This window comes from Lipotes vexillifer, unplaced genomic scaffold (genome assembly GCF_000442215.2).
Source record: "Lipotes vexillifer unplaced genomic scaffold, Lipotes_vexillifer_v1.1 scaffold1771, whole genome shotgun sequence".
Classification (NCBI taxonomy): domain Eukaryota; kingdom Metazoa; phylum Chordata; class Mammalia; order Artiodactyla; family Lipotidae; genus Lipotes; species Lipotes vexillifer.
This window is the reverse complement of record NW_006770128.1, coordinates 48,999-76,723: the sequence shown is the minus strand read 5'-3', so window position 1 is coordinate 76,723 and position 27,725 is coordinate 48,999. Positions and strand designations below refer to the sequence as shown.

The 27,725-nt window shown below is 43.3% G+C and overlaps 1 protein-coding gene across 2 annotated transcripts in view; it reads left to right on the top strand.

Annotated features, from left to right (window-relative positions):
* The first annotated feature begins 1,581 nt into the window (after positions 1 to 1,581).
* The window catches only part of ACMSD (aminocarboxymuconate semialdehyde decarboxylase), a 63,164-nt gene continuing 37,020 nt past the window's right edge, over positions 1,582 to 27,725 (top strand). The window contains exons 1-5 of one of the 2 annotated variants that reach the window (XM_007446029.1): positions 1,582 to 1,769; positions 8,775 to 8,819; positions 20,899 to 20,995; positions 24,862 to 24,911; positions 26,272 to 26,508. In XM_007446029.1, coding sequence (XP_007446091.1) covers positions 1,713 to 1,769; positions 8,775 to 8,819; positions 20,899 to 20,995; positions 24,862 to 24,911; positions 26,272 to 26,508 — 486 coding nt within the window. In that variant the 5' untranslated portion in view covers positions 1,582 to 1,712. The remainder of the gene's footprint in view (positions 1,770 to 8,774; positions 8,820 to 20,898; positions 20,996 to 24,861; positions 24,912 to 26,271; positions 26,509 to 27,725) is intronic. The other variant, XM_007446030.1, reaches the window with a different exon arrangement.

The following is a 27,725-nucleotide window of genomic DNA, read 5'->3' as shown; positions in this document are numbered from 1 at the left end:
CTGAATCCACATTACCTGGGTTCAAATTCTGGCTTATTTACTTACACACTCACTATTGTGTGACTATGGACAAGTTACCTAACTTCTCTGTGCTTCAGTTTCCTCTCCTATCAAATGAATATTGGTAATAGTTCCTCTTATAGGAATGTTATCAAGAATAAATGAATTGATTTGAGTAAAATGCTTGGAACAGTGCCTAGCCCATAGAAAGTGCTTTAAAACTGCTTACACTTACTCTGAATACTGGCATGTGCCTCCATGTTATTTTAAGGCTAATTCATTTGCTTAAGCTCATTGAACTTTTTACAAAAATGATCTTGAGGATTTCCTGTATTTTCTTTCAAGCTGAGCAAGCATTTAAACATATGTTTGTTATAATTTATCCATAATCTAGTTGAAAAGAATGTTTGTTTAAAATTTATCCAGATTCTAGTTGAATAGCCTAGTAGGAAGGCTGTTTTTTTTAAACTACCTAGTCCCTTCAGTGTGGAGACTGAGCTGATGGAAGCATTCCAAAGCAGGTTCAAGGTTCTGCCAGGGTCCTTAGGTCCCCTGAACATTTTAAGCTTTCCAGGAATAGGAAAGGACAAACACAGAACAATAAAGGGCTACTTTGCTCCAGGCTCTCTTTGGAAGCATGACCATAAGCCTCCCTTTATGCTCCAGTGGAAGCCCTCCCCAAACTGCTCTGACAACCCTCTACTTCCCCCTACACTTACACTCTGTACAAATACCTATAACAATGTACGTATCATTTAGTCTCTCATTCAACCTTATATTCTCAGCATATAGTAGTTCTCAATAAAAGTTTGTCAAATGCAGGAATGAACAAATGAAAGAAAAGGCAATGGAGGAAATAACATGTACCAACTATGGGTTCTTTCTGTGATTTAAAAGTCAAGATGAAACTTACTCCACACGTTTCAACATGCTAGATTTTCATCAACAAGCCAATTGTTAAGTATTGTTTAAAGACCTAGAGGTAACTACCATACAAAAAGCAAAAAGCGGGCCTCCCTGGTGGCGCAGTGGTTGAGAGTCCGCCTGCCGATGCAGGGGATACGGGTTCGTGCCCCGGTCTGGGAGGATCCCACATGCCGCGTAGCGGCTGGGCCCGTGAGCCGCGTAGCGGCTGGGCCTGTGAGCCGTGGCCGCTGAGCTTGCGCGTCCGGCAACGGGAAAGGCCACGACAGTGAGAGGCCCACATATCGCAAAAAAAAAAAAAAAAAGCAAAAAGCATTACAATTGGTTTCTTCTGGGGAATGAAACCAAGAATAAGAACAGATGAGTCAGGGATCTATTATTTCCTTTAAAAGTCTTCTGATATTAGATTTTTAACTATGTATATCTTGATAAAAATTAAAATATTCAAAAACAAAGATTAGTCCATTTTTGACCTGCTGTAACTCAAAAGCAGTCTGCAGTACATTTGACCTCACGGGGTTTAGTACAATTTTGTTTTTTTTTTAATTTTGTGCCCGGAGTCCTGATTACCAAAGAGTTGTTGACCCAAAGCCAAGTCGACAGATAAACAGAGCTGTGGACTTTAAGAAGGCAGCTCCAATGGATCTACACCGGCTGAGCAGGCATACTGCGTGGTTCCTGCAGGCAGCTGTAAGGACGAAGTAAATCAATTAACTGCATGGTTTTCATGAAGACCTCTTCATATCAAAACTTCTTTCTTTACATGCGTCTCCTCTGATCCCGTGGAGATGAAAATTGACATCCACAGTCATATTCTACCAACAGAATGGCCAGATCTAAAGAAGGTAATGGTGATTAATTTGCTGAATTATTTCTAGAACTTCTCCAGCATTTCTCAATGCCACTACTATAGAATGATGTCTTATTCTGGAAGTTAGATGTTAAGTTTCTCTGCTTTAGGAATGATTTTAAGTTATTTGGTAGTTATTAAGTTATTCTGATTTCCTAGTTTTTTTAAATGACTTCATATTTATTTTGAAAGAACATTGATAAAAAGAAGTAAGTGTTCTCTCAAAATCCCTTTTCCCCTCAAATGAAGCACTCTTTAAAACTTCTGGACAATGTAAGTCAAGCAGGTTTACTTCCATTTAAGTCACATATTCAGCTGCTGGGGAGATAGGTGCCAATTACAGTTTCAAGTAAGAGACTATTAAAAAACAGAATGTGATAGGTTCTCATTACTTCTAAAACATATCTCCTTCCTAAAATGTTTAAAATAAGTTTTAGAAGCACCAAATGATAGCTCTGTGGAATTTTTTTTTAGTCTATTTTAAGACACTGTCTGAAACCATGCCTTTTTGATGTTCTTTAAGCTGTAAATCCTTGTTATGAAGTACAGAGTAGGAACATCAAAAAAAAAAAACTAGAGGAAATGACATGAAACGTTTGCACAATGAATGTCTCTCAAGACTCTTCTCTGTGTTTCTCAAAAGATGGAAATTTCCTTTTGTCATTAAGAACTTTTAAGTGAACACTAAAACAGTAAGTTGGGGAAAATGAAAGAAATTTAAAGTTGGTTTGAGTTTTGTTCGGGCTAAGTATCAGATTTTACCCAATCTTCAGCCTTCTCTAGTACTTATACACTACTCATAGTGTTTCATCTTTTTTATCCCAAGTGAGGAAAAATGAGTGACCTCTTCATATCAAAAGATATGAACCACATATCAAAACATAGGAACCATATAAAATGTGGTTCACTGTTTCATTGTGCAGGTAGATGAAACGATTTTCTTCTCATATTTGTCTCCTGGAAGAATGGTGATCTTAAGTGTTTCTTTGTCCACTGGTATTTTAGGTAAGATGGACAGTGGACATTGTAGATCAGAAAATACAAGTGATGCTAAACCATCTTTGAAAGGTTTTCCTATTATAGTTCATGGTAAGAACTAACTCTATCAAACTAACCCCTCCAAAAGGAGCCTAAGTGCCTACATGGGAACTTGCTGCTCTGAATGCTGTCACCCTCATCATATTTTATTAAAGTGTAGACACCACTTCACAATGTTAGTGATGAATACCCAAAACATTCTACCTAGTATCCTGTGCCATAACCCTACCTCCCAAGCCTGCCTCCACTTTAAGCTGAGAACTGGTCACCAAGAGCTGACAATTTCTAGCCGCCCCACCTAATGCAGGGCCCTGAAGGCATTGTTAAAACTGCTCCAAAAACAAAACAAAACAAAACTGCTCCAGAAGCTCAGGGATGCAGAGCATGGGGAGGCTATAACCACAGCTGTGTGCCCTGGAGATTCCCCATGCACAAGTTCTGCTGGCTCTTTATGTTATGCCTTCTTATCTTCTAGTTATGCCTTCCTATCTTCTAGTTATGCCCTCCTATCTTCTAATTATTCCTGAAAAGAGGGGAGGGGCATTTCGTACCCATAAACCAGGCTTTTATCAAGCAGTGTCACACCCTGCAAGCAGATAACTGATATACTTTAAAAAAAAAAATGTATTGAAGTATAGTTGATTTACAATGCTGTGCTAATTTCTTCTGTACAGCAAAGTGACTCAGTTATATGTATATAACTGAGTATATATACATATAATATATATATATTCTTTCTCATATTCTTTTCCATTATGGTTTGTCACAGGATATTGAATATAGTTCCCTGTGCTATACAGTAGGACCTTGTTGTTTATCCACCCTATATATAATAGTTTGCCTCTGCTAATCCCATACTCCCAATCCTTCCCTTCCCTATTTCCCTTCCCCCTTGGCAACCACAAGCCTGTTCTCTATGTCTGTGAGTCTGTTTTTGTTTCAATAACTGATATACTTGATGATTATGATGCTGCTGATGGTAGTAATAATAATAATAATACTCTTACACTTCCAGAGAGCAATATATACATGCAATTTGATTCACATAAAATCTTGTGAGTTTCAGATAGGATTTCTATCATTAGTCCTGCTGGACAAATGAGGCCCCTGAGTCTCAGAAATGAGCCTAGAATCCCAGAACTTCGTGGGGCTATGGTGGCCCCTCCATAGCTCTACGCCCACACCTACCTTCTGAGAGCTGCCCAGGAGCACATCAATGGGGGGGATGTCCCTGCTTCCCTCTGCTAGACACCAGCCCCCTCCCTAACTCTTCACACTCATGTAAACCCACTGAGGGCTTCCTCACAGCAGGTCAAGCAATGTGATCTGCTATGTGCTGGAAGTTTCCGTTGGACTGCAGGCAAGTCAGTGATGAAACAATTCGCAGAAAACAGTTTGTGTTTTCAAACTGGGAGGAGGGAGATAAATAAAAATACAACTAAATGGTGCTGGGTTCCTTCTCTCTCTCTCTCTTTCCTTATTTCCAGTCTATATGATTAGAGTATTTAAGTGACATTAGTGGATAGCAGACAGTCCTTGGTGTTCATAGCGTTCAATTCTTCTAGCAGAATTTCCTTTGTCTTCAAATCGTTTCTTAGTAGGTAAAATATTATTTCAAAACATCAATCTCCGATCTTTTCTCACCATTTTTTCAAATTTCCCAATAAAAAAAAAGTGAAAAGAATAAGCCAGTCCTAGTTTTATTTTGGAAGATGAAGCCCCTTTGGAAGAACTGATATCTCTTTTCAAACCTGCCTTTTCTTGTTAAATATTAATAGACACACTTCAAAATCCTTGACCTCCTTAAGCAGTGAAGAAATAGAAAAGCAGAATCAACACTCCTGGGTTGGTGATTAACTAATGATTACAAAGGACTGGGATTTGAGAAATTTTTTCATTTTCACTTGCTAATAATGATTGTAGTCAGAGTTAGAGTTAAGATCCTTAGGGGGGAAATCTACCTGAGGTAGAAAGAGTGCACTTGATTACATTGTTCCTGATGAATCAGGACCCACACTCTGGCCCAAGAAACCAGGGTGAAAGTTGTTTCAGATTGATCCACAATGAGATTATTCATAACAACAAGGATGCTAATAAGGTTTCAGCTTTTTCCTTCAGCAAGACTTCATTGCCCACCTACTAGGTGTCCGATAGTAGGGTTTGCAAAGATTCTTCTAATTTTAAATGGGGTCCCAAAATTCCAGCCTTTAGGAAAAAAATATATTTACATCTTCTTTCATTAGTGATGATTTAATTGTACTTGATTACTGTAAGCTTTTAGGAGACAAAATTCCAGACATAACTTGACTTTTAAACAACTCCTCTGAGGAAACAGATATCTGGTTTCATCACCCAGGAGGTTCATTATTCACCTCATGAGTGTGAGGTCCCCAAGACATTAAAAATGTCATTCAGCTCATCAACCTCTGATTCACATATACCCATTTCAGAAACACAACTCTTGTAGACAGAACTGAATTCCCTTGAATTTTTAACCGTTTTTTTTTTTTTTTTGGCGGTACGCGGGCCTCTCACTGTTGTGGCCTCTCCCATTGCGGAGCACAGGCTCCGGATGCGCAGGCTCAGCGGCCATGGCTCACGGGTCCAGCCGCTCCGCGGCATGTGGGATCCTCCCGGACCGGGGCACTAACCCGCGTCCCCTGCATCGGCAGGCGGACTCTCAACCACTGTGCCACCAGGGAAGCCCTCCCTTGAATTTTTAATATGTTTTCTATTTGTCACGCCCATAAATGTCTATGGGACACCGGTCACTGTCAAACATTTTCAGATGGTAAATGCCTCCTGGCATACGCTCTGGCAAAAACTACTCCGAGGGTCAAAAATTTCAGACCCCAGGCTTTGTTCAACCTAGGATGAGAGCCTGGGGATTGTGTGGAGGCCAGAGTTGGAGCAGAATAAAGTTGCCCCAAATAGGTTAGGTCTTTGTAAAGGCTCAGGGCAAGTACAAGGTGTTCCAAAGCGTTCCAAGTGCTTTCCAAGACAGGGAAGGGAGGAACACAGAGTGACAAAGGGCTCCTTCCTTCACAGCACTCCTTAGTGTCTGCTCCCAGCATACACCTTATTTCACGACCTCAGCATGGAAGAGGCTGTCACCACCATGCCACCCCCACTGCCATTACTGCCTGCCACCACTACCATCACCATCATTGGTACCACCACTGTCACCAAATTCACTACCACAACTATCACCACTACCATGTCATAGCTTCCACCACTGCCATTACTATCACCACCATCCCTACCACCGTCATCACCACTACCGCCACCACCGCCTCTGCTTCTACCACCGTCACCACCATTATCATTGTTAGCATTGATGAAGCCCTTTCTGTAAGCCAGGTCTGGTGTCCAGAGCTTTGTCCGAATTGTTTCAGTCAATTCCCATAAAACCTTATGTCACCGCGACTGCGGTGAGCCTCATTTCACACATAAGAAAACAACAGCTTCAAGATGTTAAGTTACTCCAAGAAAGTATCTTGTAGGCGCACTGTTGTGTGTGACCAGATCCTTCCGTTCTGCCCCTCCCTGCCTCTCTGCCCTTCCCCAGGGCAATACTTCTCTCACCAGCTAACTTATGGGTTAACATTCCATAGGGAATTAAGAAAAAGAAAGAAAGAAAGTGAGGAAGGAAGGAACAGAGGAAGGATGGAAGGAAAGAAGGCGGGAAGGAAAGAAGGAAATAAAACCTTTCCTTTTATGGTAAAGTAAGATTTCAATGGTAAATTTCCGGTTCGAGAGAGCATTTCGGTTTACTCTAAAGTGTAACTGATTGAGGCCATTCCACCCCTTCCCCCGACATGCACTCTGGGCAGCTTTATCCAGGAGAAGAGAGGGGAAAAGCACAAGGGTACTGAATGCATGAAGGGGTGGGAGGGCACCGACAAAGGAGAAATTGGGTGCCGGGAGGAGAAACTAGGGTCCCTGATGGACAGGTCCCCTTGCGTGACCAGCCTACTAAGCCAGGTCCTCCAGTGTCACCTGGGAGGAGGCAGGTGGACTTCCAGAGCTACTGTGACAATTTGGAGCTGGAATTCAAGAACAGACCTTCTGCCCAGGTAGAATAAGGCTGGTAAAGAACTGACCAAATCTTAAGTCCACTGGGGCCGAATGCAGGGACAGACATAGAGACACACCAACACCCCTGTGCTGCAGGCCCAGACCTCCCCTCTGAGTCTGCAGGTGAGAGGGAAGCCAGGAAGAGGGATCTGCCAAAACCTGGTCCCCTCAAGACAACATCCCTGTACCGTGACATGAGACCCAAGCCACGGTCACCTGGTCTCATCCAACCACAACAAGCGAGGAGTTGCGCAATACTTAGCTTCACTACCCCTACCCACTGTTGCTGACAAGAGCTGTCCATGAGCCCTTTACACTGTGGTCTCTGGCCTCCACGCCCTCCCCCTAACTTCACACTTTGAGAGCCATTGCTCTGGAGAGTGGAAATGCTGAACACTGGAAGCACCTCTCCAATCTGACCCCAGATTACCTTTCCAGCCTCCCTCCCATGACACCGCCTGGCCCATGTTGTGTGTCAGTACCCTCCCCCGCTCCTCCCGGGGAACCTGTATGTCACTCTATCACAGCATGCCTCACACATGGTAAGGCTCTTCAATTACCCACCCACCCCGGCCTCGCCCTCTCAAGACTGTGCTCCACACAGGCTGCAACTGTCCTTCACTTCTATTTTCTCTGTCCTAGAAAGGCTGGTCATGGCGGGACTCCATGAGGGTTTGACAAATGAATGAATGAATGAACAGAATGAGATTTTAAAACCTATAGTTACATGAGTCATATATGCCTATGCTCACAGGCAGAATCTTTCAAATATTTTTATTCATGACCCCCAAGAAGAAATATATTTCATACTGTGACTCGGTACAAACATTTATATCTATAATGGAAACAACAGTTTCATGAAACTAATACTGCACAGAAGCCATTCTAATGTATTTGTTCTATGCTATGCTATGCTATGCTATGCTATGCTATCCTATCCTATCCTATTTCATTCCATTCCATTCCATTCCATTGCTTTACTATCTTAGCTTGGGTTTTCCAAGAAGCAGACCCTGAGATACGGATTCAAATGTGAACAGTTTACTCTGGAGGTGATGCCAGGAAACACCAGTAGAGTGGGGAAATGAGACACAGGGAAAGCAAGGCAGCCAGTGAAAGTGCAGAATGTGTGCCTCACCTCAGAGACATCCTGCCCGAGGAGGTGAGGACACCAGTGTGTGCAGTTTATATACAAATGCCCTCAGTCGTTGACTGAGGGATTTGGGGGGTGGAAATTAGCACCACTAATTTCCTGGTACTTCTGATCTTCTAGAAGACCCTAATCAAAGTTGGCGCCAATGACAAAAGGGAAAATCTTGTCAAAGAAATGCGAGTGCTTTTAGTTGAAGGAGGGCTGGTGTGTAGAGACGCACTACCGGGAAGGAATATGGGTAGGACACCAGCCTTATCTGTTACACGTACTATTTCATGTTTTTAGAACATCTGGGTCATTAACCACTAAACTGATTTCATGATCTACTCACAGATTGCAAACCACAGTTTGAAGAACAGGGTTAATGTTCTAAGACGGTATTTCCTAAAGAGTGGTCCCTATGGTCTGTACTCCTAGTGGCCTGGAAAGGATTTTAGGTGGTACACAAATGTTTTTTAATGTGCATCCTTATTTAAAAATTACAACCTGCATTAGGAGAAAAGGTAAAACTAGCACTTCTATGATAGAGAATTTTCTTCCGGAATAAATACATTTCGGGAAAAACATTGATTTGAATATAAATGTTGAGTAAGTGATCATGGGCGTGGGGAAAAATGGGAAAGTGTTGCTTGAAAGGATAGAGCTTGGGATGCTCTGTCCCAGAGATGCGCCTTTATTGCAGTCCTCTCTGCTTTGACCTTTCAGTCTAACTGTGCTTCCTCTCCCCGACAGAGATTCGGTTACGGAGGCTGGGTGCAGCTCCAACACCACGGCAAGGTGAGTTTCTCCCAAAGCACGAGCGTGCCTCAGACCCACAGACCTCTTGAGTCTGAAACCTTCCAGCAGGCGGGCCTCTAGGAACCCCCAACTCTTCTGCCCTCCAATCGACTTTATAGTAGGCAAGGGGACAGCACTGAGGTTTCTCAAAATTATTTGCAAAAATGGGGATAACGTCAAAGAACAGCAGTTAGGAAGATAAAATTGGAATTGCACAAGCCATTAAGAAATGTCTCTCTCTCCCTCTCGTTTTTTTTTTTTTTTTTTTTGCCTTAGAACCAATTTTAGCATTGCTCGTGTCAAGGAAGCAACCTGGCCCTCTCCACAGTTATGACATTACAGCTGACCAAATAAATGGAACAGTTTAGGTTTGCGCACAGGCTGAGAAATTAAACACTGGAGGCAAAAGGGAGAAGAAGCCACTGTTAGAAAGGGCTGAGTTTGGTCAGAGGAAAGAGCGAGAGGAAGAAGGCTTGGGGCAAAGCATTCAGCCTGACAGAGAGCTGCAAATCTAGAGGTGCACAGAGGTCGGGTCTGACTTCATTTTCAGAGGCATCACATGCCCTCGTGGAGTGCATGGGGAGCCCCCCTGAGCTCCCAGTGGAGCACAGACATGACTAAGGCCCCCGGAGGACCGGTGGTGTGGGAAGACCACGTTCAGGGGTAACTCAATGCACTGTGATGAGGTGAGGACAGCTTTTGCACCAGGTACTGGAGGATGTAGACTTGGGCACCAAGGACTGGAGAAGGCCTCCTGGAAGAAGTGATGCTCATCCTGGGTCTGGAAGCAATGGTGAAGGCTTGCCCAAGGAATAAAGGAAACTAGAAAGCAAAGACAGGGAGCAAAGGCCTGGAGATATCAAACATACGTAAGCCTAGAACTCAAGCATTTGGCTTGGGCTGGTACCAGCATTTCTCAAAGTGTGGTCTGTGGACCAGCAAGTTCAATGTCACCTGGGAACCTGGGAGAAAGGCAAATTCTTGGGCCTCACCTCAGACCTACCAAATCAGGAACGCTGAGGATAGGGCCAACAATCTGAGTGTTTTGTTTTTTATTTTTTAATTTTAGTTATTTATTTATTTATTTTTGGCTGTGTTGGGTCTTCGTTTCTGTGCGAGGGCTTTCTCTAGTTGCGGCAAGTGGGGGCCACTCTTCATCGCGGTGCGCGGGCCTCTCACTGTCGCGGCCTCTCTTGTTGCGGAGCACAGGCTCCAGATGCGCAGGCTCAGTAGTTGTGGCTCGTGGGCCTAGTTACTCCGCGGCATGTGGGCTCCTCCCAGACCAGGGCTCGAACCCGTGTCCCCTGCATTGGCAGGCAGATTCTCAACCACTGCGCCACCAGGGAAGCCCAGCAACCTCAGTTATGACAAGCCTCCAGCTGGTTCTGATGCTCACTCAAGTTTGAAAACCACTGGCTCTATTCACTCACTCACTCACTGATTTTTATTGACACCTATTTGATGCCAGGCCCACCAGTCTAGACACGCGGAATATGCTGGTGAACAAGACAGACATACTCCCTACCCTTGCAGTGCTCAAATTCTAGGGGGAGACAAACAAACGTGATCACTTCAGAGAATGAAATAAAAAACAGTGCTGGAACAGGGAATGACTGGGGAGATGCATCTGGGCTGGCTGGTCGGAGAGCTAGCAAAGACTTAGAGGATGAGAAGGAAAAGCCTGGAAGAGCATCCCTGGATGAGGGAATAGCAGTTGCAAAGCTCGCCATATGAGGAAGAGCTGTGTTCAAGGAACAGGAAGGAGGGCAGTTTGGCTGAGATGTGGTGAAAGGGGGAGATGGAAGGAAACCAGGTAGGCAGGGGCCAGATCATGGAGGGACTTGTAGCACGTGCTAAGGAGTCCGGGTTTTATTCTCAGTGTAATGCAAATTCTTCGGAGGGTCTTAGCGGCTGAAAAAGGTCACCTTGTCTGATCTGTGGAGGATGGATAGAGGCAGGTAAGAGTTTGGGGCACAAAGTGGTGGAAAGAAGCTGGAGAGGTAGGCAGAAGCCTCATCAGACGGGGCCTTGGAGGATGGGTTTAGGCCTTTGTACTTGATCCTGAAGGCAGTGGGAAATCATTAAAGAGTTTTTTAAACATCAGAATCTCTGGAGCAGCCCAGTTTCACCTCCATCAAAGGCCACCCACTAAGTGCCAATTTAGACACTGGGCTGCACTTCTCCCATGAAAAGTGTCAGTTCCTAGCCTGGGAGCTGATGATCTAAGCTGGCCTCAAGTCTCCCCAAAAGAGAAGACAAGCTGAGTGGAGATGATGACAAGGCCACTAGGAAGTCCCAAGTGCAGGGATGGGCAGCCTGTAATTTTTTTTTTTTTTTAACTCCCTGTCCCAGGCTGCAGTTTGTAACCTTGACACTGGATTTGAATGGCCTTCATTTCATCTTGTTTCTGTGTCAAAGAGACTGCAAAAACTTAACAGCAAATCTCAAAAAATCAAAAAAAACAAAAACCCAGAACAAAAAGAAATCCAAGAATGAAAATATTTCCAGTCAAATCTATTACCTGATATTTCCAGCAAAACTGGATATAACAGTAGTCTTATAAAACAAAACAGTGACACTTTCCTCTCCTCTGTTTCAGAAACAAAACAAACCAAAACAGAACCAAATTGGTATTTACCTAATTACAGTGGTCAGGGATCACAGTCACTGGAAAACAACATGCAAATATATACAAATATGCAAATTCATCTAAGAGCAATGAGAAAATCCAGCACTTTGGGGTAGAAATTTCTTTTCATTCTCCTGTAGCCCTTTAGTGAACAAATCTTTTCTGTCCCCCATGAATGATTTACCTCAGAGATTCCTGTTTTCTGAAAGGTCTTTCCAATACACTTCTCTGCTCTGCCCCATTTGTTTCTCTTCTTAATCTTTGGTTTTTCAATGCTTTTGGAATGAACCAAGGGGTATTTGTTTGCCATGGTAAAGCCTTGTTCAGAACTGAAAAACATTTTGTCCTTGGGTTGAATATTTATAATTTGGTTGAAGATTCATAGAAGTATGTACGGCCTCCTCTCAGGAGCCGCATGGGGTAGCAGCAGAATTGAGTGCTGATGGCAGGAACACCCAATAGCGTTCAGAGGAGGCCAGACACAGGACCTAGTTCAAATCCATGGGTCAGCAGCATCTAGAAACATCGACTGAGTGTTCTTCAGGCCCTTGAAATACAAAGACACACACACGCCATTTCCATCACACTTAGCATTTTCAGACACACTATTATGTGTGATCTTCAATCATCATGTTCCTGCTCTGAAACATGATTTCCCGCTCACTGCGGAGCCAGGAAGACACTCAAATGAATAAAGAACATACAGATAGTGACAATTTTGTGCCGAGCAAAAGAGAAAATAAATAGTAAGGGAATTCAAGGGGGTGGGAAGGCCAAGGCAGGGGGCAATTCTCATGAAGATAAAGAATCATAGGACTGTAGGACTAGGGAGCATCTAGTCCAGTGTTTGACAATACGGGCTGCAACCCAACAGTGAGTCATAATATCAATTCAGTGGGTTAGGACAGCTTTAAAAATAAAATAGATTACAAAAGAAAATAGCAGAATGTATTGTTCATGGTAAGAGTAAGTGTTGCTTCATCAAACTTTTGTCTCAGTTTGTATCTGTATAAATCTTGGGATGGCCAAAAAGTTCGTTCGTCTTCTTCCGGAACAACGTGCCCGAACGAACTTTTTGGCCAGCCCCAATAGATCTATACAGATGTAGTGGGTCACAATGAAAATATATTTTTTAATGTGGGGTCGCAGCCAAAATCGATTGAAAGCCATTCCTCTAGTCCAATATCCTCATTTCATGTTTTTATTTTTTATTTTATTATTATTATTTTTTTGCGGTACGCGGGCCTCTCACTGTTGTGGTCTCTCCCGTTGCGGAGCACAGGCTCCGGAGCGCAGGCTCAGCGGCCATGGCTCACGGGCCCAGCCGCTCCGCGGCATGTGCGATCTTCCCGGACCGGGGCATGAACCCGTGTCCCCTGCATCGGCAGGCGGACTCTCAACCACTGTGCCACCAGGGAAGCCCCATGTTTTTATTTTTAAGCTTAACTTTCCATTACATATGTAGAATCTGAATAAGTTCTCCTTTTTATTCTTTATTTATTTTTCTCTTTTTACGTGCATTTGTTATATGAATTAACCAACTACATGAACTGAGAAAGAGCCCCATTTGCAATTCAAATATAACATTCATGCAAAAAAGGACAAAATCAAATGAAACCTTTCTTGATTTAAGGTACTTTATAAAAATAAGGCTGTCAAATAAATTCTCCTTTTCAAATTTAAGCTATTGAAGATAAAGCTACAGTTCCCTTGGATCAGCCCTCCCCATGCTCAAAAGTAATTCCTATTAACAGTTTGGTGGGTATCTTTCCAGACCTTTTCCTGTGATTTTACTTATACATACATGCACTTATTAAAAAGGACGTAATATGTTTATGTACATATTTTTTAGCTAAGTCAATCAGGTTCCAAACAGAAAACAAACAGCATACTTAGAATATTCTGAAAAGGGTTAATAAAGAGCCTACTTATAAAGGTGTAGGCGTGGGATGAAGCTGTGGAGGTAGGCAGGGGTTGGATGATGAAGGGTCTTAGGCCAGGTTAAGGAGTTTGGATTTTACCTTCAGGGCAACACAAATCGATTCATGAGTTTTAAGCGGCGGAGGTAGCGAGATCTGATTTCGGCTTTTAAGAGTTTACTTGGCTGCTTTGTGGAGACTGGGCTGGAGGGGAGCAAGAGTGAAAGCAGCAAGAGATGAGGCTGGAGGCTGGAGCAGTCGTTCAGGTGAGAGAGTATGGGGCTTGGACCAGAGCTGGAGCAGTGGAGATGGAGAGAAGTGGACCCTTGCAGCGTCCATTCTGGAGATAGAATAAACGGCATTGGGAAATGGATGGGATGGTGACATGTCAGGCCGAGGGAAGTGAGAAAATGATGTAGTCTCAGAGGAATGAGAAAGATAATGCTGATATCAAAGGACAGAAGCGGCCAAGCCAGGAGGACAAGCAGATCTGGGGGAGAGAGCAGTAGGCTGAGTGAATAGAGCTGGAGGTGGTTGTAGTAGAGCCTCCGTGGAGCTGTCTTTCAGAACCTCGTCATGTGGGACAGAGGCTGCTTCCTGGTGACAGTGTCTGGGCCATTTCTGCCACCTTTGTACCTCAAGCCCAACCAGCCTGGCAGCTTGCATGGTCTAGAGGGAGGGCCTGAGTGGGGGCTGGGGGCAGGGGGAGGAGAATGGAATCCGATAGGAGACACTGGATTTTAAAATACACTGTTTCTTTTTTCCCTCTGTGCTAGTTTTTTCCCTGCAGTCTATCCATTCTGTGTGTAATAGTTTGCATCTACTAACCCCAAACTCCAAGTCTATCCCTCCCCCACCTCCCCTCCCCCTTGGAAGCCACAAGTCTGATCTCTATGTCTGTGAGTCTGTTTCTGTTTTGTAGATAGGTTCATTTGTGTCATATTTTAGATTCCACAGATAAGTGGTATCATATGGTATTTGTCTTTCTCTGCCTGACTTACTTCACTTAGTATGACAATCTCTAGTTGCATCCATGTTGCTGCAAATGGCATTTTTTCATTATTTTTTATGGCTGAGTAATATTCCTTTGTATATATATACCACGTCTTATTTATCCATTCATCTGTCGATGAACATTTAGGTTGTTTCCATGTCTTGTTTCCACTATTGTGAATAGTGCTGCTATGAACATAGGGGTGCATGTATCTTTTTGAATTACAGTTTTGTCTGGATATATGCCCAGGAGTGGGATTGCTGTATCATATGGTTAATTCCATAAAATACATTTTTAATGATACACAATACCAGACATTTGAAATACGAGCCATATTTGAACTCATTTGCAGATAGTATTAGAACTAGAAGTTAAGAATCAGAAGTGTCAGAAGTGAAGTTCCTTGGGAATCAGACTCTGAGACAGAGATGAGCATGCAGAAGGTTTATCAGGAAGTGCTCTTAGAATGGACATCACTGAAAGGGAAAAGAAGGAAGCAGGATAAAACAGAGGGCAATGTCGAGCTGTGATGTAGTCTCAGTGGAGGCCTCAGCTGACCCTACAAAAACCTCTAAAGCTAACCTCCAGAGTTGTCCCAAGTTGGGGGGTGAGGGCAAAGAAGAGGGGCCTTTACGTCTCTGTGGCAGTCAGTCATTCGAAGTGGGCTTCCCTGGAAATAAAGCAGGACTTTAAGGGTAAGTGATTTACACATAGGATCCGGGTTTCCTGACCGCTGTAGTTATCGTGACTTCTACTACCCCATGCTGTTCTGGCTTAAAAAACATTAGAGGTATGTTTGAAATGAGTTATCTGGGTGGCGATGGATGGTTGGAGAATTCTTTAATTAAAATAAAAATAACAAAAAGAACCCTTGATTTTCTTTCAAGAGTTTATAAAAAAACAGAATTTGTTTCTGAGTTGAAATAATTTAGAGCAGCTTGCTCCAATTACTTGATTATTAGTTAAGTTTAAGATCTTGGTTGATGTTGGGATCGATGTTAAAAACAGAACCTACGAGACCCCCCAGTCCCTCCCCTAGCAGCAAGTGCTGACTTCTGAGGCCCCTTTATATCCCTGCAGGGATCCTGGGTTCCTAAATATCATGTGAGAGGGATCAAGAATTGATTCTCCACAATAACTGTCAGGTCCCAAAATACTGGTGGAAAAAGCAAAGAGAGGGCTTCCCTGGTGGCACAGTGATTGAGAGTCTGCCTGCCGATGCAGGGGGGACATGGGTTCGTGCCCCGGTCCGGGAAGATCCCACATGCCGCGGAGCGGCTGGGCCCATGAGTTGTGGCCGCTGAGCCTGCGCGAACGGGAGAGGCCACAACAGTGAGAGGCCCGCGTACCGCAAAAAAAAAAAAAAAAAAGCAAAGAGAACTGGGAGCCTATTGGAGCACAGCTGCCCTGTGGTAATTTTCACTGAGAAAGAGCTCTCCTGACAGTTGCTGTCATTCATTTGCCTTACCATGGATCCAGCATAAAGGGTGTGGAGGGAAAAGTTTAGTAAGTCTGATTCTCCTGCAACATAATTAGGGCAACCCCCCAAAAAGACTGGACTCCTTAGGAAATTATAGTAATTAACATTTGCTTACTAGACAGCAATTACCAAATATCAGCCAGACAGGGTGGAAAATGGCTTCATGAACCTGGATTCTTTTCCCAGTTCTATACCACTAAGAGCTCTATAGCAGCTAAGCTCTATACCACTGCATCTCATGGACTCAATGGTAAATGCAAGAGTTGAACTAAAGAAATGATCCATTTCTGGTTTAACATGTTCTGCTTTGTCTGAAACCAAAACTTACTTGTGCACCTCCCAGAGAAACCCAATTTCCTCCCTTGCCATTGATAGTATATGGTAAAATCTGGCCATTGGATGAAGCTAGAGATTGTCATACAGAGTGAAGTAAGTCAGAAAGAGAAAAACAAATATCGTATATTAACGCATATATGTGGAACCTAGAAAAATGGTACAGATGAACCGGTTTGCAGGGCAGAAATTGAGACGCAGATGTAGAGAACAAATGTATGGACACCAAGGGGGGAAAGGGGTGGGGGGTGGTGGTGGTGGTGGTGGTGTGATGAATTGGGAGATCGGGATTGACATGAATACACTGATGTGTATAAAATAGATAATAAGGACCTGCTGTATAAAAAAAATAAATAAAATTAAATTAAAAAAAAACGAAAACAAAATCTGGCCATCATTCATTCATTAAGCAAGCTCTCTGAACTGTACTAAGTTCTTTACAAACATTCTATTATTGAATCTTCTGTATCATTCTGTGTTCTTAGTTGCAAACAGCAGAATCCACTCTAGCTAGTTTAATTAGAGAAGCAGCCCACAGACTTTCTGGGAGGGCCAGAGATCAAGCTCAGAGGCTGTGCTAACAGAAACAATGTCCAATACCTGGCCGGGGACCTGTTCTAGCAAGGCTGTGAGACAGGAAGCTCATGCTGATGATGCTGAGATTGGAGACCAAAGCACTGCAGCTTCTGCTCCAGCCATGTCTGACACCTCAGGCAACACCCCTTATTAAAAGACTGCAAGAGGGAAGAGATATGGGAACATATGTATATGTATAACATATGTATATGTATAACTGATTCACTTTATTATAAAGCAGAAACTAACACACCATTGTAAAGCAATTATACTCCAATAAAGATGTTAAAAAAAGAAAAAAAAATCTGGATTCTGCAGAGTCCCTCCTTCCTCACAGGGCTCACTTCCAAATCAAAGTCACACAAGGGGTCTTCTGATCAGCAGAGCCTAGAGCACATGCCAGTGGCCCTGCTACAAGGGGAGCTGAGAAAGTGAATTCTGAATTCCCCCTCAGGAAGGGGGAATCATAATGTGAAAATATCTTCACATATAGGAAGTGTTCCAAGGATGCTGGGTGGCTACAAGCATGACAAATAAAACGGTCCACATTTTACAGATAGAAAAAGTGAAGGTTAAACTCAGAAGGGCTGTAACTTAGCCAGTTAGACTGCTAGTAAGTAATTTAATGAGATTTAAGCCCTTATCTATTGAAATGCAGAGACCAGGCTCTTCAGCACTCTGCTACACTGGGTATTTTATGGTAATTAAGCTTTCCTAGTAAGAAGCAATAGAAAAAACTTCTAATTGCCAAATGAAAGTTTGTTTGTCAACTTTTTCTCTTTTACCACCACCTCTCTCCACTCCCTTCTTCACCAAATAAAAAGATGTGTCCCTATATTCTATTTGTGCATTCAGTACCAGCACCCTTGCTTGCAAACAAAAGAAACAAAGAATGGTTAGTTTAAGCAGAAAAGGAATATGCTGAAAGTATTTTAAGCCCCTCAAGAATTACAAAATGCTTAGGGAACCACACTCAAATGTGCAGGTGATTGAAGCCACGGCCAAGGCCATGCCACAGGTACAGCCCGGTTAGGACACTGCCACCAGCACCACTGCCAGTGGACATAGCTCATGGCCACTGCTGGAATCAATACTGGAGGCATAAACTCAACTGTTCTTGTCTTTTTGCATCTCTTGATTTTGATTCACAACCAAGCATTGAGCCATCAAGTTTGGGACAAGGAGAGCCAGTATTTGGGTTTTAGTAGGGCCCTACCTCTACCAGTACTCCTGCAGGAGAGTCCCCAATCCAGGAAGGTGGTTCAGGTGCTGTCATTGTCAGCAAAGAATCAGAACCGAGGCAAATCAATCCTGATGTCCTGATCTCAGAGACTCGGCTCTGCCTGGGTGTAGGTACCTGTCATAGTTACACAAGTCACTTGCTTATTGACCTATTCCCCAGTCTGTGAGCAATGAAAACAGGGATGTGAGGGCTTGCTCATGCTTGGGAGATGTGCACAGGCTGCCACGCTTAAAGGTGAAAAGTGCTCGGCCTCGTCCATGAAGCAGATGGGGAAGGTCTAGTCCTTGGATCGGAAGGATGAAGAAGGAAGCTGTAGCAAGACCTGAACGCAAGCCAACAGGAAGAGCAGGAGTGCAGAGAACTCCATCAAGCACAACCCAAGGCCTTTGATCACCACAAGGCCATCACGTAGGGCCCAAGGGCAATCTTGAGGCTCTGAAGCACCACCAGAGGTCATGTGTCCTTAAGCAGGGGAATGTCGGGAGACAGCCCAGTCTCTAATTAACCACACATCATTAATACTAAGAATAACTAACACTCAACATGTGTCAGACACTCTACTAAGTGCTTTATAAAGATTATCCCATTTCACGCTCACAAGATCCGTTTAAGGTAAGTCACATTATTATAACTATCTTAAAAATGAGCCAAAACTCAGAAGTTTCTAGACGGAACAGCTAGCGGTTGTTCTAGACAGAACAGTGAGACTCCACAGATATTTGATGTCACAAAGCAGAAGAAACCATGGAGCCATGGCTAAATGGGACGAGTTTGAACTAACCTGTGCCATCTGCCAAAATGATTTAAAGTAAGTGGTCATTATCAACTCTGACCATGACTCCGTCCCACCCGTCTTGTTCTCTGGGCCAAAAGCAGTCCAAATCCAATGTATGAGTGCCTTGTATGCTGGGTGGTAAGCTGGAAGCAATACCTCCTCATGGAGCTGAAGAGGCTGCAATGAAAGCAGGGTAACTGAAGAACCAAGAATCTTCTTTTCTCCCAAAAGCAACCACTGACCTGTCACTCCAACTAAGCCTGGTCGAGAGAAGAAAGCTGTGCCTCAGTTATGCCAAATCCTCCAGGAGATCCAAGGAGTCCAGCATGGATGCTTCAAATTTAAATAACAGAGAGAGAAAGATATTCAGATGTTCCAAATACAACATCACTGCAGAGCATAATAATAATAACATCTGAATGAAATAATGCCATTTGCAGCAACATGAATGGACCTCGGTATGATCATACTAAGTGAAGTAAGTCAGAGAGAGAAAGACAAATATCATATGATATCACTTATATGTAGGATTTAAAATATGACAGGAATGAACTTGTCTACAAAACAGAAACAGACACAGACAGAGAGAACAGACTTGTGGTTGCCAAGGGGGAGGGGGGGTGGGAGAAGGGATTATGGATTGGGAGTTTGGGATTAGTAGATGCAAACTATTACATATAGGATGGATAAACAACAAGGTCCTACTTTATAGCACAGGGAACTATACTCAATATCCTGTGATAAACCATAATGGAAAAGAATATGAAAAGGAATCTATATATAACTGAATCACTTTGCTGTAGAGATTAACACAACATTGTAAATCAACTATACATCAATAGGGACTCCCTTGGTGGTCCAGTGGTTAAGACTCTGTGCTTCCAAATGCAAGGGGCACGGGTTCAATCCCCAGTCAGGGAACTAAGATCCCACATGCCACACGGTGCAGCCAAAAATAAAAAAACAAACCAAAAAAAACCCAAACTATACATCAATAAATTTTAAAATAATAATAAAATATTAATATCTACAAATAATAATAATAGTAACCTTTGGCTTATGGAACCTCTGCTCAGCCAGCTCAAGTACTCTGTTCTTTGTCTCTGTGGATGGGAATCTGTGCCTTAATTTCTTCCTTTTCTCACAGTCTTTCCAATCTCCATTCTTATGACCTAATTTTTTGGTGGTAGATTACTAACTTGTCTTTTTTCCTCAACTATATATCCTTAAAGTTTTACATCAGTCAGAGAAAGTATATTGCCCACCTTAGGTGCTACATAAATATTTGTTTTATAAATTGAAAAAAAAAACTGAGAAAACTGAGGCTCAGAGATGTTGTTTAACTTGCTCATGGTCACACAGTAAGTGGCAGAATAGGGATTTGAACCTTAGCAGTCTGATTTCAGGGACCTGGATCAGAACTTTTCCCTTTTCTTAAGGGATCAGCAACAGGAGGCCCAATTAAGAGGCCGCTGCCATGCTCCACACAGACACTTAGTTTGCACCTCCCCACACCCGCACTGGGTATTAAAAGGTAGTGTACAAGGCAGGCATGATGCCTGGTAGAGGTAGCAGCTCAGAACCAAATTTCACATATGCTGCTAGACTGATTCACTGCATGGCCTGCCTCCTCCTGCAGGTGTTGACATCAGCGGGCCCTGCTCTGCTAGACAAATTATTTACTCTCACTATCCATCTGTTGCTTCTCTATAAAACAAGAGGGTTGGACTAGATGGTCTATCAGAGGTCCTTTCAATTCTAAAATGTTATGAATCTAGAGTTTTCCAGATGCTGGGCTGTCCTCTTGGGTCTTGGAGCCAGAGGTTCTGGCAAGGTGACTTATACAATCCTCAGCTGTGTAGTCCCAAAAGGCCATGACCATGACCTTGTTCTCTCTGTGTCCAGCCACTGACAACCACAGAGCACACCCCTTCAAATCCAAGCCAATATTAAGGCACAAGGACAAAAAGTTGAGTTCTGTTAAATAAACAGATTTCGACTTCTTCGAGGATTAAGTAAAAAAAATCCCTAAAAAGGTTAGGGGAGAACCACGTTCCAAAGCATACAAGGAAGGATTAATCTAAGTAAGCTTAGGTCACCTTTGATGCTGATGTGAGTTTTCTGACTCAGGGAGAAGCAAAGATGCTGAAAGATGGAAAGGTCTTCAGAGTGGTCCAAGAGAACTGCTGGGACCCAGAAGTTCGCCTTAGAGAAATGGACCAAACAGGTACTTCCAATGAGAAACACTACCAATGTTTGCATCTGATGTAAGAGGCATGTCTACCACTAAAGTCTGTTGACCACTTTAGGTGATTTATGTGATGGCAACTTCTGATCTCCTTTTTTCCTCCAAGCCAGGCTGTTCCAGCTTCACTGGGGGAGGGATGGCACCTTCCACGGTGATGTTTTTAGAGTGTGGATTTCAAATTTTTTGAAATTAGGTATACCCTGTTTTAAAGTAGAATGCTCTATTATCCAAAAGATAAAAGTGGTATTTTATTATTTTTAAAACTTTTAAGTTCAAATGCATAGTATTTACTTATTATAGAGCCAATTAAAACAGTAAAAATAAGAGTTCACAGATTAAGGATGCCAAGTGCCTGGTTAGTCAGATTCAGGATCCGATTTCTTTCTGTAGTTTCTTTTGGTGCACAGTACACAGAATGTCCCCACTGACACATAAGGGGTAGAAACGGGAGCAGTTTACAAAAAAGTTAACCATGTAATCTCAGAAGACTCTACAATGAAACCAAGCCAGAAATTTGAAAGGGGAGAATTAGGAAAATTTTGTTTCCAAGCTGAGTCACTAACAATTTCTAAGAACTGCTTGCATTCCTCATCCCATATTTTAAAATCAAACAAATCCCCACAAGTTAAAAGAATTATGAAAGTCTATCTAAAATATGGTATGATGGGTAGGGGACAAGATAAAATAAAATAAAATAAAACATAATAAAATAGTAAAATAAAAATGTGGCATGACAGCCACATTGTGCTTTCACTTGTTACTACCTGGTTGACCGTGCCACCAAGGAGAACGTGCTCCAACAAAAGAACCCAGCCTTCTGAACACGCGTGGGATCTGCCCAGAGACTGTGATGGGGAACTCCCCATGACAACACTGTCAGGCCTAAATTTTGACATCAGTGGTCTAGATTTAATCCAGAAAACAAACAATTCATACACAAAAATAAAAGAGCCCTTTAGAACTACCACCTTCCTAACCAAGGACAAATGTATTAAGAAGTTCAAAAATACACACAGAGATGGCAGGAGACATTTTATTCCAAGGTCTGCATAAAACAAGTTAATAGATATCAGCCCCAAATAAGGAGGTGGTCTCTGGCATGTCAGAATTTGGTATAGCTACTTTACGCTAGATATTGCTTCATAGATTTTTTAAAATAATTAAAAGTACATCTAAATTGCATTCCAATTGAACTTCGTGGAAAGCCTGAAGCACTTCTGTAGACCATTCCATAGAACATAGTAATATATGCCCCATGTACTAGAATGGGGGTGGTAGGGGCACTGAGAGAGAACAGCTTCTCAGACTGACAGCAAAGACCAAGGTCTTACTCTAAATGTGAAGCACAAGCAGCTCCCACCTCTCAAGGAGAAAACTAGTGGAAAGGAGACTCAGATGACTGGTGTCAGAACCATTGCTCACGACTGCAGTTCAGGTGAAGAGTGTCTCCTTTGGTTTTTGTTGTTTGTTTCATTCCACAGCTATCCTTAAGAGGACAGCCGAGTCTAACGCTTGCTGGGCATTTTTCTTTGTACCAGGTACTGTTCTCAGCACCTGACATGTATTAACTCAATTCCTATAACAACTATCGTAGGTGGCATCTATTATTATGCCCATTTTACAGATGAAGAAACTGAGGAACAGAGGTTAAGCAATTTGTCCAAGATCGCACAACTTGTAGCGGGGAAAGCCGAGATTTGAACCCAGGCAGTCTGGACCCAAGTGCTTAACAAGTGTATCCTACTGCCTCTGCCGAGGTAAAAGAATGATGAAGGCACAGCACAGAAGGTTCCAGCAAGCCATGCCATCTTCACAGGGAGAAAAATAAAATTGCAGTCCCTGGTTTACTTCATCACATCTCTATGTGGCAGGCATTGTTGTACCTAGTGCCACCTGAGGGGTATTAGGAGGTGAAGTGATTTGCTCGGGATCACACAGCAGTAAATGACAGAGCTAGAATTGTACCTAGGACTGTCTCTCTCATTCCATCACTTTTCCCAAGGGAGCTTTTCCCAAGCCTCCCTCAGAATGAGAATTGCCTGGGGTGTTTATTAAAACCTTTTTTCAGGGCCCATCCACTGAGTCACAGTTTCCAAAGGAGGGCCTAGGAATTTGTTTTTACAATGTTCTCTTCCCTCTCTACCCCCTGGCCCCTAGCCATTTTACTGAGCAGGTGAGTCTGGGGAACACTGTGCTATTGCCAAACTGTTAAACACCACTTTAAAAAAAATCAGCTCTAATTGGGTTAGACTTGTTTTTCTCCCCTCTTGATTCCCAGAAACCAAAGAACATGTATCCAAATCAACCAACACATAAATAATGCAATTTACTATGTTAATATAAAATATGGTGACAAGTGATGGCCATTGGGGTATACAGAATGTGCAAGGCTAGACAGCAGCCTCATCCCACCACTTGCAGGCCATGTGATCTAACCTATAAAATTAAATCCAGTAATGTAAGAGAAAGCATTTGTGTAAATGTAAAGATTTTACAATTGAACGGCATTTATCTGTTGTATACTAATCACTGGATACAAATAATATCAGTGACAATGTTTAACAATGCTCTCTAATCAAACGCTGTATTGTCTAGTCCTCACTAAACAATGATTTATTTATTCATATATTGGGTATGTTAAGGATAGAACATGGACAGACAGGTTCATGTGGTGTTGAAATTCAAGTAGGGCACGGCACAGGATAAACAACCACAGTCATGACAGACTGTAATAAGTTATCAGAAAAGGAAAGGAACAGAACAATGGGATAGAGAGTGGATGGAGTTGGGGAAGGCCTCTCTGAGGATCTGACATTTGAACGGAGACCTTAGGGTAAAAAGGAGCTCGTCCTGTGATGAGCCATAAGGAGGGCATTCCAGGCAGATGGAACAGCAGTGCAAGGGTCCTGGGGCAGGAAAGCACTCCAAAGAACAGGCAGGAGGCCTATGAAGCTCAACGTGAGCCCCCAGGAGAGACGGAGCCTTACAGACCGTGTTCAAGTTTGGAGTTTACTCTGAATGTGATGAAAAGTGCTTGGAAGTTTTGAGCAAGGGAGTGACTTGATCTAAGTTTTATCCCTTACCCTGGCTTCCAAGGGTAGAACAAACTGTAAGAGGACAAGAGTGGTAGTCGGAGACCAGCTCAGAAGCTTCTGCAGTGGTCCACGTAGGAAATACTGGTGGCTTGGACCAGGCAGTGGCAGGAGATGGGGAGAGTTGAGCACATGAAAGGAACTGGAGTAGAGCTAACAGGACTTGCTGCTGGGTTGGACGTGGGTATGAGGGAAAGAGGAGCCACCATTGCTTTGGCAGCATCTCTCCTGAGAACCCAGCTCCAGGAGTGTGAAGATAAGAGATTCTAGGCATCCTGGATGCTGGATTCTGGAACCACACTCAGGGTCTCATTCTGGGCATTCCAGACAGTGGGATTCTACCCGTGCTCACTTAGGAGATGAATTAAAGGGGCCAGGAAGGTGCCTGAGAAATACACTCTGTCATGCATGACCTAAGATGAAAAGCCCTAAAAAAATTGACTGGGAAATGTCTTGCTTAAATAAAACTTCACAGGAAGGAGGGTTGGAAAAAACCTTTGAAAAATTGCTTTTTAGTTTTTCTTGAATGATCTCACTTCTGTCCAGCCTTTACTCCTCTCCTTAGAACTGATGCCGAGGGATGAGGGAAGCTTGGGACAGAGACCCTGTGAGAAGGGGGACAGGGAGAAGCAGCGAGGGAGGGGAGAGAGGATGGACGGTGGGCCAGAGACTTGCTGGGCTCCTCAGCCCTGGGAAATGTCGGAATGCCCGGGCCATTCTTCTCATTAGCTTTGCCTTTGTGTCTGTGTCTAGGAGTGACTGTGCAAGCCCTTTCCACGGTTCCTGTCATGTTTAGCTACTGGGTGAGTGTGAAACCTCAATCCATCTCCTTGGTGGGCAAAGGCTCACTCACGTCCAGCTCCCTAGCAAGTAGACAGATGCCTCAAGTCTCGAACATTGCCCACCCAACTCTCCACCCCTTCAGAAATCAGCAGGGCCCCTCAGCTTCTCACACCGCACCATCCCCTCCCAGGCCTGTCTTCCTAGTCATGTCCTTGCTCTAGACCTGCACAGTCCAGTATGGTAGCCAATGGCTGCAGGTTGCTATGTGACTCGAATTGCATTTCCACTGGACAGCACAGTTCTACATCCAACCTTAATCTTCATCAGAACTGACCTGTCTGCTGACTCACTCCTGCCATGCCTGGCTCAGTAACTGACAAGCCAGCTTATTCAAAAGTGATAATGATTTTGAGGCAGGGGAAGTGATGATAATGGCCTTATATGTTGCCGCTCCCATGGAAATATACAATTCAAAACAGGATTCCTAGAGTTGGATGCCTTTCCCCAAGTGATTAAGTCTTGAGTGCTAAAAGTTTCAGGCATGATGGCAAGCCTGTGGAAGCACATTTTTGTACCTAGCTGTGGGTGCACTAAGTACCCTCTCAACCAAATAAACATTCACACGTGTTGTGATTTAATAAGCAATGGAAATACCACCTGCTCACACTTACTTCCTCTACCTGTGCTCATAATTCTAGTATTAGTGATTCAATCCTTATCTGTTCCCATCATGAGATTCACCACTTAAAATAAAAATCCCCTAAGACCTCGAGATACCTGAATTTACCAGACTGGGTGCTATTCTGACTGGGCAACTGGGATTGCAGGCAAATACCAAATTCTTAGCAGTGGGGTGGGATGATGTTGAAAGATAGCAATAGTGGAGAGATTACTCTTGAGTGTCACTGCCAACAGGAAGGAAACAGAGAAGGACAGACAGGAACAGGAGAGGTCCATAAGCAGCCCGGCATCCTCTGAGGAGGCGTGACAAGGAGGTGCCCTGAAATCAGGCACTCACCAGGACCAGCTCCTGGGGTTGGGAGTGGGGCTGCCTAGGTGTGCAGCCCTGCAGACTCCTGTCTGCAGTTGGTGGGGTGGCCCACCCTCTTTCCATGTCTAGTGTAGGATTCCAGGCCCTTCTGATTACAGCCCCAGTTTTTCTAATTAATCAGCAATATGCTAGCAGTTTTCTTTGCCTTGGCAATGATTGGCTTCTGGGTCTCCTGTGGCCAAGGCCTAACTCAGGCTGTGCTTCAGCTTTCTGAGGGGTAAAGCCACTGAGAGTGACAAATGACTGAGCCCTGAGGAGGTGTTGATCAGAGTAAATATCTAAAGAAGTAAGTTTTGAACCATGTGCTTTCCCTTACCTGTCTCCACCAGGCAAAACCTCAGGACACTTTAGAGCTGTGCCAGCTTCTAAACAATGACCTAGCTGCCACTGTTGCAAGCCACCCAAGGAGGTTTGTGGGTCTGGGAACATTGCCCATGCAGGCCCCTGAGCTGGCGGTCAAGGAGTTGGAGCGCTGTGTGAAGGAGCTGGGCTTTCCAGGGGTTCAGATTGGCTCCCACGTCAACGAGTGGGACCTGAACGCCCAGGAACTCTTCGCAGTGTACGCGGTGAGTATGTGGCGCTCACTCTCGGAGCGTGGCCAGGCGCTGTGCTCGGTGTCCCTGGGTGGGAGAGATGCCTGATGACATGCTAGATGTAGGGGAAAATGTGGAAAGAGCTCCCCCAAATAAGCGGGCCATCCTACTAGAAGAGGGACAAGTGGAAATGCTTCCCAGGCCAGCCCTAAGTTAACTCAGTGAAAGCTCTCTTCTTTCTAGCCCCCTTGCTCTCCTTTTAAAGTTTCATTTGGAATAAAATAGATAACCAACCAGGACCTACTGTATAGCACAGGGAACTCTGTTCAATATTCTGTAACAACCTAAATGGGAAGAGAATTTGAAAAAGAATAGATACATGTATATGCTCAACTGAATCACTTCACCATACACCTGAAACTAACACAACATTGTTAATCAACTGTGCTCCAATATAAACTAAAAATTAAAAAAAAATTTTTTAAATAAAGAGGTTATGTAAACTGGAAAAAAAAAAGTTTCATTTGGAAGCCAAAATACTACCCTCACCACAGCCACTGTGCAAAAGAATCAGGTTAATGACATACCCCAAAGTATTTGTTTTTGCTTTGGAAAAAAGTTCTTATCATTTTTCAAAATTATGAGATAATTTAGAAGAACCTGCGGAAAATACAAAAAAGTTTAAAGAGGAAAACAGCTATACATAAAATAAATAAGCATCAAGGATTTACTGTATAGCACAGGGAATTATACCCAATATCTTGTAATAACCTATAATGGAATAGAATCTGCAAAAAACAAACCAAATCACTATGCTGTACACCTGAAACTAACACAATATTGTAAATGAACTATACTTTAAATAAATAAATAGGAAAACAAAAAGAACCCATAATTCTGCCACCCAAAGATGAGTAAACACTGTTAATAGTACATTTCATTTATCTTTTTTTTTTTTTCTGTACGCGGGCCTCTCACTGTTGTGGCCTCTCCCACTGTGGAGCACAGGCTCCAGACGCGCAGGCTCAGCGGCCATGGCTCATGGGCCTAGCCGCTCCACGGCATGTGGGATCTTCCCAGACCGGGGCACGAACCTGTGTCCCCTGCATCGGCAGGTGGACTCTCAACCACTGCGCCACCAGGGAAGCCCCATTTATCTTTTTATTTGCATACATCTGCCTATTTTATTTTAATGAAATTGGAAATACACTATACATGTGATTTTTTTTTTTTTTTTTTTTTTTTTTTTT